Source organism: Pogoniulus pusillus, chromosome 1, assembly GCF_015220805.1.
Source record: "Pogoniulus pusillus isolate bPogPus1 chromosome 1, bPogPus1.pri, whole genome shotgun sequence".
Classification (NCBI taxonomy): Eukaryota; Metazoa; Chordata; class Aves; order Piciformes; family Lybiidae; genus Pogoniulus; species Pogoniulus pusillus.
This window is the reverse complement of record NC_087264.1, coordinates 48545013-48564350: the sequence shown is the minus strand read 5'-3', so window position 1 is coordinate 48564350 and position 19338 is coordinate 48545013. Positions and strand designations below refer to the sequence as shown.

At 43.0% G+C, this 19338-nt stretch overlaps 1 protein-coding gene across 2 annotated transcripts in view; it reads left to right on the top strand.

Moving 5' to 3' along the window:
• Positions 1–19338, top strand: part of RPS6KA5 (ribosomal protein S6 kinase A5) — a 104203-nt gene that overhangs the window by 54520 nt on the left and 30345 nt on the right. Inside the window, exons 1-3 of one of the 2 annotated variants that reach the window (XM_064151626.1) lie at positions 9030–9125; positions 9821–9904; positions 12437–12540. In XM_064151626.1, coding sequence (XP_064007696.1) covers positions 9111–9125; positions 9821–9904; positions 12437–12540 — 203 coding nt within the window. In that variant the 5' untranslated portion in view covers positions 9030–9110. Of the gene's footprint in view, positions 1–9029; positions 9126–9820; positions 9905–12436; positions 12541–19338 lie in introns of those variants that run through there. The other variant, XM_064151619.1, reaches the window with a different exon arrangement.

Below are 19338 nucleotides of genomic sequence, written 5' to 3'. Positions count from 1 at the left end.
AAACTGATTCTATAAGAATCAGTAAGAAATTGTCTTGATTGGAGAATTTTTCAGTGCTGGACCTGAGAACAGTCCTGGATGCTTTCAGTGAGCTGCTGTCTGTCTATTTGGTTCCTTTCTCTTCTGTTGAGACTTCTTGCTCTGTGTTACTAGGTCCCACATAGTTGCAGAGACTGTATTGCCAGCAAAATGCATGCCATCAAGAGACTGCTACTCTAACTCTTCATCTCTACCTATTTGATTATGTTCCTAGAGTATTTTATATGAATACAGAAGACAAATTTCAAGTCCCAGTGAATTTAACAGCTGAGAAGGGCCCTTCTCTTAATATTGTGTCATTTTAATTTCTTGAAATTCTTACACTAGAAATTATGTGCTGTAGTATCTAACCAAGTCTTTGACCATATGCTGCCATTGCTGTTTTTTGGCAAGAAATTCCTACTAGGGAATGCATACATTTAAAGAACATTTAGAGAAGAGTAGCTTTGGGGTTCATTTTTTTTGGGGTTTTTGTTGTTCAAAGTTGCAGAATTCATTTAAGGAATTCAGTTTCATGGTTTGAATGAGTAAGACAGTGTGGCTTCACAATGTGTTATGCCTGGTAGTCAACTCAGTTAAGAACAAAGCGCATTAAGTATCAGGAGAACAGAAACATCTGTTCCATTTCATGTGGTTGGAGAAATGGGTCCTGATTGTGCTGAAAATGCTGAAAAGAATTACTGCAGTCCTCTGGCTAAAATATGTTGGCTAGTCCTCTGGCTAAAATATGTTTACCCGAAGACTGCTGTGAATAAAACAGGAGGGTAGGACCCAGATATCTCTTGGAGCAGTGGCACCTGTTTCAGTGTGATTTATCAAGTTGAAGAATTACTTTGAAGGACAGGTATTTAAATGTTAAATAATAGGTCTTCAAATGGCAGAATGATTCTTGAGGCATTTGAGTACTTTTCATATCTCAATTCAAACTTAGGAGATAAAATCACTGATGCTCAAACTCTGCAGCAATTTCCCAAAGCAGTATTCATATGGCAGAGATGCTCTCCTTAGGCTTACTGCATATGCATAGGATTGTGTTCTTGGAATAGGTCTCAGTATGCTGAGCCAGATACTTTGAACAGAGCATCTGGTTATTTTCAGATGGGGTATTTTGTTTTACTTATGTTAGTATGCTGTTTGCTAGCTTTATCTAAACTCACCCTTTCCAGCATTCACACCTCTGTAATTTTTTTTCATGCTGTTGTTTGGGTGTTTTGCTTTGATGCTTGTTTATTTTGTTCCTGAGGCCTCTGAAACAAGATCATTTCAGTGTTTTTTTTTAATCTATTGTATTGTTGTCTTTGCTGTTTTTCCAGTGGTCAAATAGCAGACTCCAGTTTGCTCAGTCTGTGCCTTGTGCAAACTGACAGCTTAGTAACAGATTGTGTTGTTCTTAATGATGGTATAGGTTGTACGTTTCTGTTCGTGTAACTTCTAATTACCTGAAGAAGTCTAAACAGGAATTTTATTTGCTTTAGTACTTATCAGGAGGTACTCAAATGTGCTGGGTTAGGAACTGGCTGGAGGGCCGGACCCAGAGAGTGGTGGTGAATGGTGCCACATCCAGCTGGCATCTGTCACTAGTGGTGTCCCTCAGGGATCTGTGCTGGGCCCTATCCTCTTTAACATCTTCGTAGATGATCTGGATGAGGGCATCGAGTCAGTCATCAGCAAGTTTGCAGATGACACCAAGCTGGGGGCAGATGTGGCTGGGTTGGAGGGCAGAAGGGCTCTGCAGCAGGACCTTGACCACCTGGACAGATGGGCAGAGTCCAATGGGATGGTGTTCAATAGCTCCAAGTGCAGGGTGCTGCACTTTGGCCACAACAACCCCATGCAGAGATACAGGCTGGGGTCGGAGTGGCTGGAGAGCAGCCAGACAGAGAGGGATCTGGGGGTGCTGATCGATACCCACCTGAACATGAGCCAGCAGTGTGCCCAGGTGGCCAAGAGAGCCAGTGGCATCCTGGCCTGCATCAGGAATGGTGTGGTCAGCAGGAGCAGGGAGGTCATTCTGCCCCTGTACTCTGCACTGGTTAGACCACACCTCGAGTACTGTGTTCAGTTCTGGGCCCCCCAGTTTAGCAGGGACACTGAGATGCTTGAGTGTGTCCAGAGAAGGGCGATGAGGCTGGGGAGAGGCCTTGAGCACAGCCTTACGAGGAGAGGCTGAGGGAGCTGGGATTGGTTAGCCTGGAGAAGAGGAGGCTCAGGGGAGACCTTATTGCTGTCTGCAACTACCTGAGGGGAGGTTGTGGCCAGGAGGAGGTTGCTCTGTTCTCTCAGGTGGCCAGCACCAGAACGAGAGGACGCAGCCTCAGGCTGTGCCAAGGGAAATTTAGGCTGGAGGTGAGGAGGAAGTTCTTCACTGAGAGAGTCATTGGACACTGGAATGGGCTGCCCGGGGAGGTGGTGGAGTCGCCGTCCCTGGAGCTGTTCAAGGCAAGATTGGACGTGGCACTTGGTGCCATGGTCTGGCCTTGAGCTCTGTGGTAAAGGGTTGGACTTGATGATCTGTGAGGTCTCTTCCAATCCTTGTGATACTGTGAGTCTTCAACCTTTCAGTGGGGGGCATCTTTTGCTCTGGGCCCACTTTGTTCTTGGTGCTTTCTTTCAAGCTGATTTGGATGTCCTGTCTGCTGTGCTGTGAGTAAACATCCCAAAGATAAGATGCACTTCACAGTTATGCAGACCTCAAGTTTCCAGAGGGTATGGTTAGCTTGAGATTTTTTGAGTCCCTGAACTAAAGATGTTCTTTACTTGTTGAAGGAATTGATAATACTATGTAACAGTCTCTTGGGATCTTGTCCTCTGCTCTAATAATTTTTTTCCTTTAAAAGTATTATTTTGGTCCTGACATGCTGTTGTCTGTTTTCCTAGCTGAAGATGTCTTCAGTGAAGTATTAAAGCATTGTTTCTCAGATGCAGATTTTTGGGTGCAGATCTAGGTCCTGGGAAACACATGCTGCATGTATTGTCGCTGTTTCTTTGTCCAGGTCTTGTGCCCCTTTGTATGTGTTATGATACTGAATCAGACATTTGCAGGACATCTTTTTATTTTTCAGCATAGGAACATCCTAAATCAGACATAATATAGCCTTTTGTCCAAATAGTTGGCTACTGAAAGACAGTTTGGCCCTGTGGATCTGAATCTTCCAGGAGCAGGTTGTCCATGTGTGATTCCTTGGCTCGCTGAAGTCTCATCTAATTCCTGTGGTTTCACTTTGATTCCTTGGTCTGCAACTCAGACAAAGGAACCACAAACTTTAAGGCATGCATGCTGAGTAAGAGAAAGGAGTATTCTGCATTATACAAATTATGCTAAGTATTTACAAGATATGCATGTTTAGTGAAAGTTCACTTGTAGGTAATCCAAATTCAGCTGTTGTTTAATAATTTCCTTTCTTGTTCTGTATCTCACAACATGAATGTGTTGGTAATGTTGATCTTGGAATTTGGATTTGTGTTACAGAGTTAAATGAAATATACATTTTGAGGGGGCAAAACACAAAATAGGGTTTGGTTGTGGCTTCTGAAATTTCATTTGTGAATTAAAGGTGATTGCACAAATGAACGGTGAAATACAATTTACAGTGATTTTCTGTTACCCACTCACAGGATGCTTGAAGTTGGAAGGGACTTCTGAAGGTCTGAATCTTTGTTCAGTCAGGGTTACCTGGAGCTTGTTGCCCACTACCATGTTCAGAAGCCTGGTGAATGTGCACCACCTTCCTAGGCAAGCTGTGCCATTGCTCAGTTACTGTCACATTAAACCCCAGTTTGCTTATATTCAGAGTGTTTTAGTACATAGTACATTAATCTTCTTGGTGTCCCTTTGCTCTGAAAATTATATTGAACTAACATGTAATGCATAATAGTAAGGACTATTAGGGAGTCCTTGCAAGATGGGTATTTAACAACAAACTTATATAAGTGCTTCTAGTGATACTTAAGTGTTCCTTAAGTAACAGCTAGATGTAGTTAGTTCATGGGACTTTCAGTTTAATACAACATAAAAGGAGGCATCTAACAAAAGTACCCAGAACTTTTACAGCATCTTGTTTACAGCATCTTATCCCCTTGATTATTATGGGGGACTACAGCAAATATCAGGGTGTCTGGAAAGACAACACAGCAAGGCAGAAATAGTTCAGGAGGTTCCTGCAGTGCATTGATGATAACTTTTTGACACAGGTGATGCAGAATTATGTCAGTTGTTCTGCTGGACATCCTGCTAACGAACAAAAAAGATGTGGTCAGGGATGTGGAGGTTGGATACAACCTTGCCTGCGGTGACTATGAGGTGGTGGAGTTCAGGGAGGTGCCTGAGAATTGGAGGAAGGCCACTGTCACTCCATTCTTCAAAAAGGGCAAGAAGGAAAATATGGGCCAGTCACTCTCTTCTCTATCCCTGGAAAGATGATGGAACGCTCATTCTGGAGGTTATCTTTGAGCACATAGAAGAAAGAAATCTTTTCGGGAATAGTCAGCATGGATTCATGAAGGGGAAATCATTCTTGACCAATATGTTAGCCTTCTATGATAGTGTGATGAGCTGGGTAGATGAGAAGAGTGTGTGTTGTCTAGCTCAACTTAAGCAGGGCATTTGTCACTGTCTCCCATAATATCTTCATTAGGTAAGCCTAGGAAGTATGGGTTAGATCAATGGACAGTGAGATAGATTGAGAATTGGCTGAAAGGCAGAGCACAGAGGGTTGTGATCAACAGTTCAGGGTCTGGTTGGAGGCCTGTAGCTGGTGGTGTTCTCCAGAGGTCGTTACTGGGGCCAACCTTGTTCAGCACCATCAGCAACCTGGATGAAGGAGCAGTGTGCTCTCAGCAAGTTTGCTGGTGATATAAGACTAGGAGGAGTGACTGAAGCACCTGCAGGTTATGCTACCATTCAGCAAGACCTGAACAGTCTGAAATGCAATAGGGCAAGTGTACCTGGGGAGGAATGCATTAGTACAGGTTAGGGACTGACTCACTGAAAAGCAGCACTGTTGCAGAGAAGGACCTGAAACTCCTAGTGAACAAGAGGCTGGCCATGAGCCATCAAAGTGCCCTCATAGCTAAGAATGCCAATGGTATTCTGGGGTGCATTAGAAGAGTGTCAAGGGAGGTTCTCCTTCCCCTCTGTGCTGCACCTGTAGTACTGTGTCCAGCTGTCCTGAATTCAAGAGGGATGGATGGGGAACTACTGGAGAGTGTCCAGTGGAAGTCCACAAGGATCATTAGTGGACTGAAGCATCTCTTCTATGAGAAGAGGCTGAGATACCTGGGAAGACAAGACTGAGAGAGGATCTTAGAAATGCATATGTATCTAAAGGGTGGAGGTCATGAGGATAGGGCTGGGTTCCTCTTTGTGGTGGCCAGTGATAAGTCACTTCTCACAAGTCACAACTGATAGGACAAGAGGAAATGGCATCAAGATACTCCAGGGTAAATTTAGGTTAGATACTAGGGAAAACTTATGTAGAAAAAGGGTTATCAGACTGCAACAGGCTACCCAGGGAAGTGATTGAATTGCCAGTCCTGGATATATTTAACAGCTGTCTAAATGTGGTGCTCAAGGATACAGTGTAGTAACAGCTCTGGTAGAGTTAGGTAGTGGTTCCACCATAGCTTATGGAATATGACCCTACTATGTGTAATGGCAAATTGGAGTTGTTTATGAAGAAAATTCTCAAGAGTTCATTGTTTTTGTTCCCTACCTAGTGCTGAGTTGCATTTACCATGTAATTTCTTGCTAAAGATTCCGCTTGTTATACTCATCTGCCTTCCATTTCTTGCTACTTGTGATGGTTTGGGTGTTACCTGCCCCCTCCAACTTTGTAAATCACCCAGACTAGACTCAGCCAGCCCTGGAAATTGAATGAAGCTTATATTTACAGCTTAACACAATATACAAGCAGATATTTACAGTATATACAGTTATAGACAGAAATATACAAGTTAAAAGGTAATACAGAAACACAGCTCCCCTCCCAGAAACCTAAGTCCCCAGAAGGGCCTCTCAACCACCCTTTTGCCTTCCCCCTATCTGTCAACCTTACCCAAGATCTTGCTTTATGTTTAAGGTAGTATGGAGGATTGGCCAGGGGGATGAGGAAGCAGGTGGATTAACCACAATGATGGCAGGTTAGGTTAGAGGGAGATGCAGACCAAAGCCCACACAGAGAGCAACTGTGTTATCTATATTTATATTCTTGTTCTTATACATATCAGCATTGTTTCCTTTTCACAGCCTGTAATCTAATTCTTCTCACCAGCACATTCTAGATAGCTTCAAACTAGCACACCGCTGTTCAGACTTGAATTTCAGCAGCAGACCACTTCTAAGTGGAAAAGGAAGAAAGAGCTATAGGATACCAGTACTTACCTTTATGGACTGGGAATTGTTTTCTTTCTAAACCTCATTACAAACAGATCTCCAAATGTTTTCCATTTATACATGCCTGTTTATGACTTACAATGTGATTTTTTTTTTCATATTGAAATTTAACCACAAGACCTGCTACTAAATCAGCAAGTTTGCAGATGACACTAAGCTGGGGGCAGATGTGACTGAGCTGGAGGGCAGAAGGGCTCTGCAGCGGGACCTTGACCGCCTGGACAGATGGGCAGAGGCCAATGGGATGGGGTTCAATAGCTCAAAGTGCAGGGTGCTGCACTTTGGCCACAACAACCCCATGCAGAGATACAGGCTGGGGTCGGAGTGGCTGGAGAGCAGCCAGACAGAGAGGGATCTGGGGGTACTGATTGATACCCGCCTGAACATGAGCCAGCAGTGTGCCCAGGTGGCCAAGAGAGCCAGTGGCATCCTGGCCTGCATCAGGAGTGGTGTGGTCAGCAGGAGCAGGGAGGTCATTCTGCCCCTGTACTCTGCACTGGTCAGACCACACCTCGAGTACTGCGTTCAGTTCTGGGCCCCCCAGTTTAGGAAGGACACTGAGATGCTTGAGCGTGTCCAGAGAAGGGCGACGAGGCTGGGGAGAGGCCTCGAGCACAAGCCCTACGAGGAGAGGCTTAGGGAGCTGGGGTTGTTTAGCCTGGAGAAGAGGAGGCTCAGGGGAGATCTTATTGCTGTCTACAACTACCTGAGGGGAGGTTGTGGCCAGGAGGAGGTTGCTCTCTTCTCTCAGGTGGCCAGCACCAGAACGAGAGGACACAGCCTCAGGCTGCGCCAGGGGAAATTTCGGCTCGAGGTGAGGAGAAAGTTCTTCACTGAGAGAGTCATTGGGCACTGGAATGGGCTGCCTGGGGAGGTGGTGGAGTCGTCGTCCCTGGGGCAGTTCAAGGCAAGGTTGGATGTGGCACTTGGTGCCATGGTCTAGCCTTGGGCACTGTGGTAAAGGGTTGGACTTGATGATCTGTGAGGTCTCTTCCAACCTTGGTGATACTGTGATACTGTGATACTGTGAAATGATACAATCACAGGTTTTAAACCTCAAAAATGATTTCACAGGTTTGAAACACTGAAATTTGCAAGGGACAAAAGGATACCTCAGATGTTCATTTAAGAAATAAATAAACCTAATGTTCAGATAGTGTTTCAGAAATTCTATGTCTCATAGTAAAAGCTAAAATAATTGTCAAAGGTAAAATCTAAAATCAGAACCACACATAATATATTGCAAGGATTATAATTGTTCCTCCAAAATTATATAATCTACTACTAAGAATTATCCTGAATTTTTTAATGGGCCTTCCCACTAACAAAAGGTACCTGAAATCATAACCACTGTATATGTTCATATACAGCTTCCAGGTCTGTTTCTTGTCACTGTAGTATCTTGTACGCTAACATTATTACAAAACATGGAGATAAAGAGACATAATTTTATCATAGTAGTATCATAGTATCATCAGGGTTGGAAGAGACTTCACAGATCATCAAGTCCAACCCTTTACCACAGAGCTCAAGGCCAGACCATGGCACCAAGTGCCACGTCCAGCCTTGCCTTGAAGTGCCCCAGGGACGACGACTCCACCACCTCCCCAGGCAGCCCATTCCACTGTCCAATGACTCTCTCAGTGAAGAACTTTCTCCTCACCTCAAGCCTAAATTTCCCCTGGCGCAGCCTGAGGCTGTGTCCTCTCGTTCTGGTGCTGGCCACCTGAGAGAAGAGAGCAACCTCCTCCTGGCCACAACTACCCCTCAGGTAGTTGTAGACAGCAATAAGGTCTCCCCTGAGCCTCCTCCAGGCTAAACAATCCCAGCTCCCTCAGCCTCTCCTCATAGGGCTTGTGCCTATGAGGCTAACTAAATGATAATAGGTTTCATCCATTACTGTTGATATATTAGCATCATAAGTGGTTTTCCTCAATTTCATCTTGGCTGTGTTTTCTTGATTCTTTGGAGAGGTAGCAAGTGAAGAAAAGTTCAATTTTTAAAATTTTCACTCCTTTTTATTTTCCTTCTTTCCCTTCTTCCCTTTTCTTCCCAACTGAAGGAAAAATGAGCAGAAGGATAGATGAATAGCTTTCTATTGGCTGAAGCCATGTTGGAGGTCTGGGAATTTCTGAAATCTTTTTTTTGGGTTTACTTTTTTCACACTATTTTTTCTTTTAGCTAACAGGTATACTGGAAAAGATAATTAGAAACAATAGGTGTCAGAAGAAAATGGAATAATGAAAAGTTTATTACTTCATGGTTTTGCCTTAGAAGTTAATATTTGAAGTTAATATTTGAACAAAACTATTTTGAACTCGGAATTTTACACCCCAAAACCAGTCACAGTATATGTATTTTAATAAATACAGTTTAATAATATGCTGTTGGACTGTTTAATTTATGCCTCGGGGTAGCACTGAGCACTATTTCTACTTATAGAAGATTCCTCTCATTAGTGTAGTACATTCTCTTATGTAGCACCTGTTTTAAACCCCAAATTTGAATCTACGTATGTAAAACCTGACTTTTGAAATATTTGCTTTTTTGAACACTCTTCTTTAAAGGACCTGTCAGGATCTCTCCCCAAAATGCTAGAAGCTTGAAGGATAAGGGAGGAACAGTGTTGCATGGCCCAAACACATGTGCTTTCGTCATTAGCAAGGTACAGCATGACCTCATGTTGACCTCAAAGGTAAATGCTAACAGGGAACAACAATTATACATGCCTGTGAAAGCAACTTAGCTTTGAACATGATGAAGACAATAACTTCAGTGTGTAGAATAAAATTAGTTTTACAACTCTGTCTGCCTTTCTCTTTCTCTCTCGTCTCTCTCCAAGTCAGCTCTTGAGAGAATGTTGTGGGTTTTTTATATGTTTGTGTTGCAAAACAGTATTATTTTCTAGAGGTCATAATAAATTCCTAAATATGTGGAACCTATAGGAACTTGTATCTAGTTTAGTCCAATTGTACATCTTACAATGAGACACTCGGTTAAATGGAAAGGTTTCATTTGTTGTCTATAGAGTATTGATATTGCAGCCTTCAGAATGTGTGTCTGTATTACTGTGGGGAATCTCGTGTAGTTCTGAAATTTGTAGATCATGTAGACTTATGAGAAAGGTTTTAAGTAACAAGATGTTAATTTTCATGTTTACCTTGGGCTGCCACACAAACCTATGATGTCTTATTTTTTTGTAGAGGACTGTAGCATATTCTGTAGCATTATGTGATACATCTCTACATGTGATGGAATATGATTTAGCTAACAGTTTTGAGCTATATGGAGAAGAATTGATGCCAGCATCTTGGGAGCTGTTAGCCATATCTATCCCATGTGATTCATACAATATAATTGACATGAATTTTGGTGTATTTTTTTTGCTAGAATGAGAGAGCATATTCCTTCTGTGGAACGATAGAATACATGGCTCCAGATATTGTAAAAGGAGGAGACACAGGACATGATAAGGTATGTTCTATCTAAGTTTATTACTAAAATGAAAGTCTTTTGGCAACATTATTGTGCAACTCAAGGGCTTTTTGTAAAATGAGTTAGTGTCTCATATGAGAAAGCCTTATTTCAGATTCTCTTCTAATAGGTCATTGCCTGTGTTTAAAAACATCAACATGGTATATTATCAGGTTGTCATCTTAAGTAAAAGGTGTATTTATAAAGCTATTTAGGCTTATCTGTTCTGTTCAACATCCGTTTTAAACATGCAGTGGGACAAACTTAGCTGACACTTCCTTTTAAGTGCTAAAAATATGTTTAATTCAGTGTGGGAAAAATAACAGTTTTGTGACTAATTCTAATGTATTTTTAATTGTGCATCAGGGAAATATGTTATCTTTCTTGAAGGATGGAGTGGGTTTTTAATTTTATTAATGTTATAAATATTCTCAGATTATAAAAATTATTTCTGTTTAGCTTGAGGATCATATTTTGTTATGCATTGAAGTGTCAGCAATTGGTGGGAAAGATCAAGACAACCGTAATTCGCAGATGATACTCGAATCCAGAAAAAGCCTACTCCCCCCAAAAAATTATACACTATTCCTAGATAGTTTTTTTTTCTGGTTGCTCGTTTTGCTGAGACACTTTGGAGAATGCTTAATCTCTAGGTTGTTTTTTATTTCTGTGGCTTGAGTTGACTTGCTTTTCTCTTGAGGAGCACAATGTTTTTACAAACTGTTCCTCTTACAACAGCCTTTTTAAGCATTGAAAAATGTTATATCACCTTCTGTCTCCTTTTTTTAGACTGAAACTGGGCTCAGTCTTACTTTTGCCTAAGAAGGTTCTTTCTTCACGTTCCCTATACATTCTGCTTCTCTTCTGGTCTGGCTATTGCCTGTATACTTAAGAAGGGAGCACTGTAGTCAGCAGGGTGTTTCAGCTAAGGGCAGTTTGAAGGACAGAATGATCACCTCCCTGACTCTGTTGAACAGAATAGAACGTGCACTGTTGTCTTTTTACTTAGTCATTGTGTCACACCTACTTTGTATTCTACTATAACTTCTGCATCTTCTTATACCATACTGCTTGCTTAGTCATTAAAGCCATAATTTTACAAACACATGAATTTTAGCTCTTCCCTCTTTTTTTCTTAGGTTAGTCTTGCCATTTTCAGCACATCTGTCCAATGTGTCAGTCACTTTGAATTACATTTCTGCCTTCTTATGTGATTACAAATTCAACATTAAAGCTGATTTATAGAGGGATTTTTATTATTGTTGATTGCTTCTATGTAAAGCTTTCATTAGATGCAGTGCAGAGCTATACAGTATTCTGTAAGAAACAGCTATGCACTTTGATACTAAATGTTAGCTGATAAATAAGAGTGATTTTGCAGTTACCTCTGTGATGGTAATTGTTTCCACCACTCGCTCTTTACCTTACCATTGGCAAAGTCATGCAATGCAGTGTTAGAAGTTTGTGTATTTCGTACTGCAAATCAAATAAAATAAGGAAATTGCTTTAGTATACTATGTTCTCATTAATGGCTGTGTCTGATTTCTTATCTCTTCTAGATAGCTGTATTGTCTCTCTGTAAGACTTGCTCTAGTATTTCAGGCTTTATATTTTTTTGATTTCTGATTCTGCAGATCCCCTTTTCTCTTGGAAAAACTCCTTCTATAGGACTTTCTATGATCTTTATGCATTTGCAAAGATAACTACTAACAGTATAGAGACTTCTTCAGCAAGTTCATCTAGACACTTTTGGATGAATATATGAAAAATTCTGAAGCAAAAAAATTAACCTATGAGGCCAAATTGTCATAATTTCACTGTCTTCCAGTATTATATTAATGTTGTCAACATAAATAAAGAGGAGCTTCTGTTTCATTGATTTGCAGAGTCCGTGGGGGTAAAATGGAGCAATTCGGACACGCGTAGTTAAATTACTTTGCTTGAAATGACTCTATTGCTTTTCTTTTGAAGGAGAGAAATACTTTGTAACTTTAGAGGTATCAGAGAGATGAGATGGGATGTCAAAGATCACATGTATTACCAGGGAATATAAGATAAAATTTCACAGTATTTTCAGGTGCTGTAATTGACTGTGACCAGAGTTTTTGCACTGTGCTTTTACAAAGATCCTTAGCTTCATTTTCCAGTTCCTTTAAAGACTCAGGTTCCATTACTACTTATGAAAGCTTAGAGTCCTTGTGATATTTTGAGTATGTTTTAGATTTCCTAAAATGTCGTGATGATAAAAATGAATTGGAGGTGGAGGTAGGAACTTCAGTAGTCAGTTGAAGAATTCAGTCTAAGAAATTAGCTGAAGAAGTCAAGTGGAGAGATTTTAAAATAAAATTAGTTTAACATAGAAAATATCTCCAATTGGTACTTTGATTATTTATGCTTTACTTTATCTGGGTTTGCCCTTCTATTGATAGGTGAGCTCTTTTACTAGATGCTTTCTGGGTACATTGTTTTATTTCTTCCTTTGTAACCTTTTTACTTCAACCTATCAGACATAAACTATTGTTGTTCTAATAGGCTGTTGATTGGTGGAGTGTTGGTGTTCTTATGTATGAATTATTAACTGGAGCATCACCATTTACAGTTGATGGAGAGAAGAATTCCCAAGCAGAAATTTCTAGGTAAGATTCAAAACAGTCAAGTATACATAATTGCTCACAAAATGATGCTTATGCCGTAGTATATGTTTGATGAGAGTTTTAATCTAAAACTTAGGAAGAAAGTGGTACCAATGTAGCATTTTAGATGCTCCAATTCTGTTTAACAAAATGGCATCTTGAGCCAAAAGGTTTTATTAACCTCAGTATGTTATTAAAGTCATAGAACTGATCTTTACAAAAGGCATGTTTTGTTTAAACTGCATTCTAACCACAGATTTTTAGATGTTTAACCTTGTTGCACATTTACTTTTGAAAAGGAAGTCAAATAAAATATGAAATTATATGCAAATAGAATGATTACATTAAAATATTGATATGTAATGAAACATATTTAGCTAGGGAGATTTTGGTATGCCTTTGCTAGGTCACTGCAAATATAAAGTGTTAGAATTTACTCCCACAGGTAATACCAATTTTATTAGTGTATAGTGTGAAACAAAGACTGTGATCCTTTCTAGCAATACTTGCATATTTGAGAAGAAATGAATGTGATACTTACGGAAATAAAAAATTACACAACATTCTTATGTTTTACATGTAAGCTTTTCCTGATTATCACATTTTTGTGTTTAGTAATCTCTACACTTCAAAGGTTTGCTTTCAGTACATGAGTAAAAAAAAACGTGGCATTTAAGAAAGACAAAGCAATAACCTTGTCCAAAATGCATTACTGAAATGTGTCCTCCAGGTGAGCATTTCCTTTTGCTGGATTTCTCTTAGAGCAGGAAGTTTAGGATTTAAATTGCATGAATTGATAATCACTGTCAAGATCAGCTTGTAGGTCCAATCTTCAAACTTAGAGTAGTTTTGTTCTGTTGGAATACATTACCATGATTCTGACTCACATTTGAAGACACTTGGTATGTAAGGATATAATGATCACATCAACTGTTTAGATTATTTGACTTCTGTTACAAATTCATCCAATTTCTGAATGGTTGGGGCCTCTGTATTGGTCTGTAGGTCTCTACCAGAATAGTATCACAGTATCACCAAGGTTGGAAGAGACCTCACAGATCATCAAGTCCAACCCTTTACCACAGTGCCCAAGGCTAGACCATGGCACCAAGTGCCACATCCAACCTTGCCTTGAACTGCCCCAGGGATGATGACTCCACCACCTCCCCAGGCAGCCCATTTCAGTGCCCAATGACTCTCTCAGTGAAGAACTTCCTCCTCACCTCGAGCTGAAATTTCCCCTGGCGCAGCCTGAGGCTGTGTCCTCTTGTTCTGGAGCTGCCCACCTGAGAGAAGAGAGCAACCTCCCCCTGGCCACAACCACCCTTCAGGTAGTTGTAGACAGCAATAAGGTCACCCCTGAGCCTCCTCTTCTCCAGGCTAAACAACCCCAGCTCCCTCAGCCTCTCCTCATAGGGCTTGTGCTCGAGGCCTCTCACCAGCCTCGTCGCCCTTCTCTGGACACGCTCGAGCATCTCAGTGTCCTTCCTAAACTGGGGGGCCCAGAACTGAACACAGTACTCGAGGTGTGGTCTAACCAGTGCAGAGTACAGGGGCAGAATGACCTCCCTGCTCCTGCTGACCACACCATTCCTGATGCAGGCCAGGATGCCACTGGCTCTCTTGGCCACCTGGGCACACTGCTGGCTCATGTTTAGGCGGGTATCAATCAGTACCCCCAGATCCCTCTCTGTCTGGCTGCTCTCCAGCCACTCCGACCCCAGCCTATATCTCTGCATGGGGTTGTTGTGGCCAAAGTGCAGCACCCTGCACTTGGAGCTATTGAACCCCATCCCAGTGGCCTCTGCCCATCTGTCCAGGCGGTCAAGGTCCCGCTGCAGAGCCCTTCTGCCCTCCAACTCAGTCACATCTGCCCCCAGCTTAGTGTCATCTGCAAACTTGCTGATGACTGACTCGATGCCCTCATCCAGATCATCTATGAAGATGTTAAATAGGATGGGGCTCAGCACAGATCCATGAGGGACACCACTAGTGACAGCTGCCAGCTGGATGTGGCACCATTCACCACCACTCTCTGGGTCCGGCCCTCCAGCCAGTTCCTAACCCAGCACAGAGTGTTACCATCCAAGCCACGGGCTGACAGCTTAGCCAGCAGTTGGCTGTGGGGGACAGTGTCAAAGGCCTTGCTGAAGTCCAGATAGACCACATCCACAGGCCTCCCCACATCCACCAAGCGGGTCACCTGATCATAGAAGGAGATCAGGTTAGAAAGGCAGGATCTGCCCTTCCTAAACCCATGCTGGCTGGACCTGAGATCTTTGCTATCCCTCAGGTGCGCAGTTATTGGCCCCAAGAGAACCTGCTCCATCAGTTTCCCTGGCACTGAGGTCAGGCTGACGGGTCTGTAGTTCCCAGGTTCCTCCATCCGACCCTTTTTGTGGATGGGGACCACGTTGGCCATTTTCCAGTCTCCTGGGACCTCACCGGTGAGCCAGGACTGAATAGGAAACATAGAGAGCCACTAGAGAAAATACAAGGGGGGAGAGTGGAATTGGTTAACAAAACAAAAATATTCAGAACTTGATCATGATCCTCTTGATCATATTTATGGATTTAAAACTTAAATAAACTTTCTGACCTATTTAACTGTAGAAATTTTGTTGCCTCCTTACCTATGTCATGTCTAAATTGGTAATTTTGACTCCCAGGATTTATTAAAGGGAACTCCAAAGGAGTTAATTTTTTTTAGAGAGCGTCTTGGTTTGAATTTCACAGATAAGAGTTTTATCTGAAATCTTGGAAACCTTTAACATATGCATTCTACAGGATTTGACCATCTTTCGGTAGGTCCTTTTATATTCTTCCATGTATTAGTCTCAGTTCAAAGCTGAGAACCTGCAAGGTTGTTAACATCCATCCTTTGATGGCTAATAACCTAATTTCTGATCTAAGATTAGTTGTGGCAAGTGTACTGTGTTATTGCTAGGTGTGCTTTTGTTCTGGTTGGTGTTCACATTTATACACAGCAATCCTGTAGTCTTTCAGCTTATGTTTTGATAAATGTAGAAGGTAGATGCTTACACTTTTCTGTCTTGCTTCCAGAAAAAGCCTTTTCTTAACTCAGCTTGTGATATTCTTTCTTCTCTGTGGACACTTTATTCTTGTTGATATTTGAAGAGAGTTACTTAATGGAAGGAATAGAATCATATCATAGAATCAAGCAGGTTGGAAGAGACCTCCAAGATCATCGAGTCCAACCTATCACCCAGCCCTAGCCAGTCAACTAGACCATGGCACTGAGTGCCTCATCCAGTCTTTTCTTGAACACCCCCAGGGACGGTGCCTCCACCACCTCCCTGGGCAGCCCATTCCAATGGGAAATCACTCTCTCTGTGAAGAACTTCTTCCTAACATCCAGCCTATACCTACCCTGGCACAACTTGAGACTGTGTCCCCTTGTTTTATTGCTGGTTAACTGGGAGAAGAGGCCAACCCCCACCTGGCTACAATGTCCCTTCAGGTAGTTGTAGACAGTAATAAGATCACCCCTGAGCCTCCTCTTCTCCAGGCTAAACAGGCCCAGTTCCCTCAACCTCTCCTCATAGGATTTGTGTTCCAGGCCCCTCACCAGCTTCGTTGCCCTTCTCTGGACACCTTCCAGCACCTCAAAATCTCTTCTTGAATTGAGGGGCCCAGAACTGGACACAGTACTCAAGGTGTGGTCTGACCAGTGCTGAGTACAGGGGAAGAATAACCTCCCTTGTCCTACTGGCCACACTGTTCCTGATGCAGGCCAGGATGCCATTGGCTCTCTTGGCCACCTGGGCACACTGCTGGCTCATCTTCAGCTTACTATCTATCAGTACCCCCAGGTCCCTTTCCTCCTGGCTGCTCTCCAGCCACTCAGTCCCCAGCCTGTAGCACTGCTTGGGGTTATTGTGGCCGAAGTGCAGAACCCTGCACTTGGCCTTGTTAAATCTCATCCCATTGGCCTCTGCCCACCCATCCAGCCTGTCCAGGTCCCTCTGCAGGGCTCTCCTACCTTCCAACAGATCAACACCTGCTCCTAGCTTGGTGTCATCTGCAAACTTACTGATGCTGGACTCAATGCCCTCGTCCAGATCATCAATAAAGATATTGAACAGGACTGGGCCCAGCACTGATCCTTGGGGAACACCACTTGTGACTGGCAGCCAACTGGATGTGGCACCATTCACCACCACTCTCTGGGCTCTGCCATCCAGCCAGTTCTTGATCCAGCACAGAGTCAATCTGTCCAAACCATGAGCTGCCAGCTTGGCTAGGAGCTTCTTGTGGCAGACAGTGTCAAAGGCTTTGCTGAAGTCCAAGTAGACTACATCCACAGCCTTCCCCACATTCACCAGGCGGGTAACCTGATCATAAAAGGAGATCAGGTTGGTGAGGCAGGACCTGCCCTTCCTAAACCCATGCTGGCTGGGCCTGATCCCTTGGCTATCCTGTAGGTGCTTTGTGATGGCACCCAAGATGACCTGTTCCATGACCTTGCCTGGCACTGAGGTCAGGCTCACAGGTCTGTAGTTTTCTGGCTCCTCCTTACGAGCCTTCTTGTGTATGGGAATCACATTGGCCAGCTTCCAGTCTTCAGGGACCTCTCCAGTGAGCCAGGACTGCTGATAAATGATGGAGAGTGGCTTGGCCAGCTCAGCTGCCAGCTCTCTCAGCACCCTAGGGTGGATCTCATCCGGTCCCATGGACTTGTGAGGATCCAAGTGACTTAGCAGATCCCTTACTGCTTCCTCATGGATTAGAGGGGGACTGTACTGGTCCCTGACTCCATCCACAGCTTCAGGAGTCCAGCTGTCCTGGAGACAACCTGTCCCACTAGTGAAGATTGAGGCAAAGAAGGTGTTAAGCACCTCTGCCTTTTCCTCATCCTTTGTCACTATGTTCCCATCTCTATTTAGTAAGGACTGGAGGTTGTCCTTGGCCCTTCTCTTGCCATTCATATATTTAAAGAAACACTTTTTATTTTCCTTGGCAGCCGTGGCCAGCCTGAGCTCCAAGTGGGCTTTTGCCTCTCTAATTTTTCCTCTACAAGACCTAGCAACCTCCTTGAACTTCTCCTGGGACACCTCCCCTCTTTTCCAAAGGTGATACACTCTCTTTTTAATCTTTAATTCCTTCAGCAGCTCCCTGCCCATCCAGCCTGGCTGCCTCCCTCGTCGGCTCATCTTCCAGCTCAGTGGCACTGCCTGCTCCTGTGCCTGCAGGAGTTCTTTCTTGAAGCAGGTCCAACCTTCCTGGACCCCTTTGTTTCTAAGGGCTATTTCCCAAGGAACTTTCTGAATTAGTTCCTTAAATAGGCTGAAGTCTGCCCTTCGGAAGTCCAGCGTGGAGGTTCTGTTGATGCCCCTCCTGGTTTCTCCACGTATTGAAAACTCTATAATTTCATGGTCACTGGACCCCAGGCAGCCTCCAACCACCACATCCCCTACCAGCCCCTCTCTATTTGTGAGCAGCAGGTCAAGCAGGGCTGCCCCCGTGGTAGGCTCACGTAACAGCTGGGATAGGAAGTTGTCTTCCACACATTGCAGAAACCTTCTAGACTGCTTCTTCTCTGCAGTGTTTAAGTCCCAGCAGATGTCTGGTAGGTTAAAGTCGCCCACCAGAACAAGGGCAGGTGATCTTGAGGCAGCCTCCAGTTGCTTAAAGAGTAATAAATCAACCTCTTCTTCCTGGTTGGGTGGTCTGTAACAGACTCCAACCAGGATATCAGCCTTGTTGGCCTTCGCCTTAAGTCTCACCCATAATGGCTCAACTTGATCATCCTTGATTTCTACCTCCACGACATCCAGAGCATCCCTAATATACAGAGCCACTCCCCCGCCCTTTCTCCCTTGCCTGTCTTTCCTGAAGAGTCTGTAGCCATTGATTACAGCACACCAATCATGTGAGCTATCCCACCACGTTTCAGTGATGGCAACAATATCAGAATTCACCATCTGAAAAAAAATGCCTTCTTTCCTTTTTTAAAGTTCCTCTGTTAATGGCAATGGACTGATGGATCTAGTTCCTTCTCCTTTTCTATCACTTGCAATGATAAGACTCTAGTTTATAGCTGGAATCTCGTTACTGCATTTCAAACTTGATTTCATCTCTCTCCTGTTACATAAATACTCACAAGATCTGTGCTTTCTGAATCCTTTCCATTGATAGCAGCATCTATATTGGATGAATCTGTTTTGTGTGTTTGCAGTTCATTATGTAATGAATGTTACGCTCATTTTAAGAGTGTGTCTGAGAACATTGCTGTTTTCTGTCCTGAGTGCTGCACTGGAACCTTTTGGGGAATAGTGGTTGCTGTGTGCCTTGGGGAGTGACAGGAATGTGTTTAGGGCTTTGCCTGAGGGTAGGGTAGAGCAGGCAGAACAGATGTAAAGTATTCATTCTGCAGCCCAGGCAGAGGATAAGTAGAGTAGGGAGAAGAACATCTTTGAAGATTGAAAGAAAATCTGAGTACAGTTCACTACGATTTGGGAAGCTGTGGAACTACACACTTGAGAGTATGCCTGAGAGAAATGATCTTCCCAACATGCTAGCTTTTTAAATTTCTAAATTCTGATTACCATATTAATGGCTTTTCAGAAATGCCCTCTTTGTTTCTAGCATGTGTAAACTGAGCTCTTGAGAAATAAAAGCTGTGTTTTCAGTACCTGTCTTTATCCTAAGCCTGCCTGGCCTAGAAACTATGATCTTTGTTTCCTTTTTTTTTGATCATTTTGTCACTGAGGATACATTTGCAATTTACACTTAACGTTAATTCTTTCAGTTACATCTGCAGCCTTTTCTGTGGGTTTT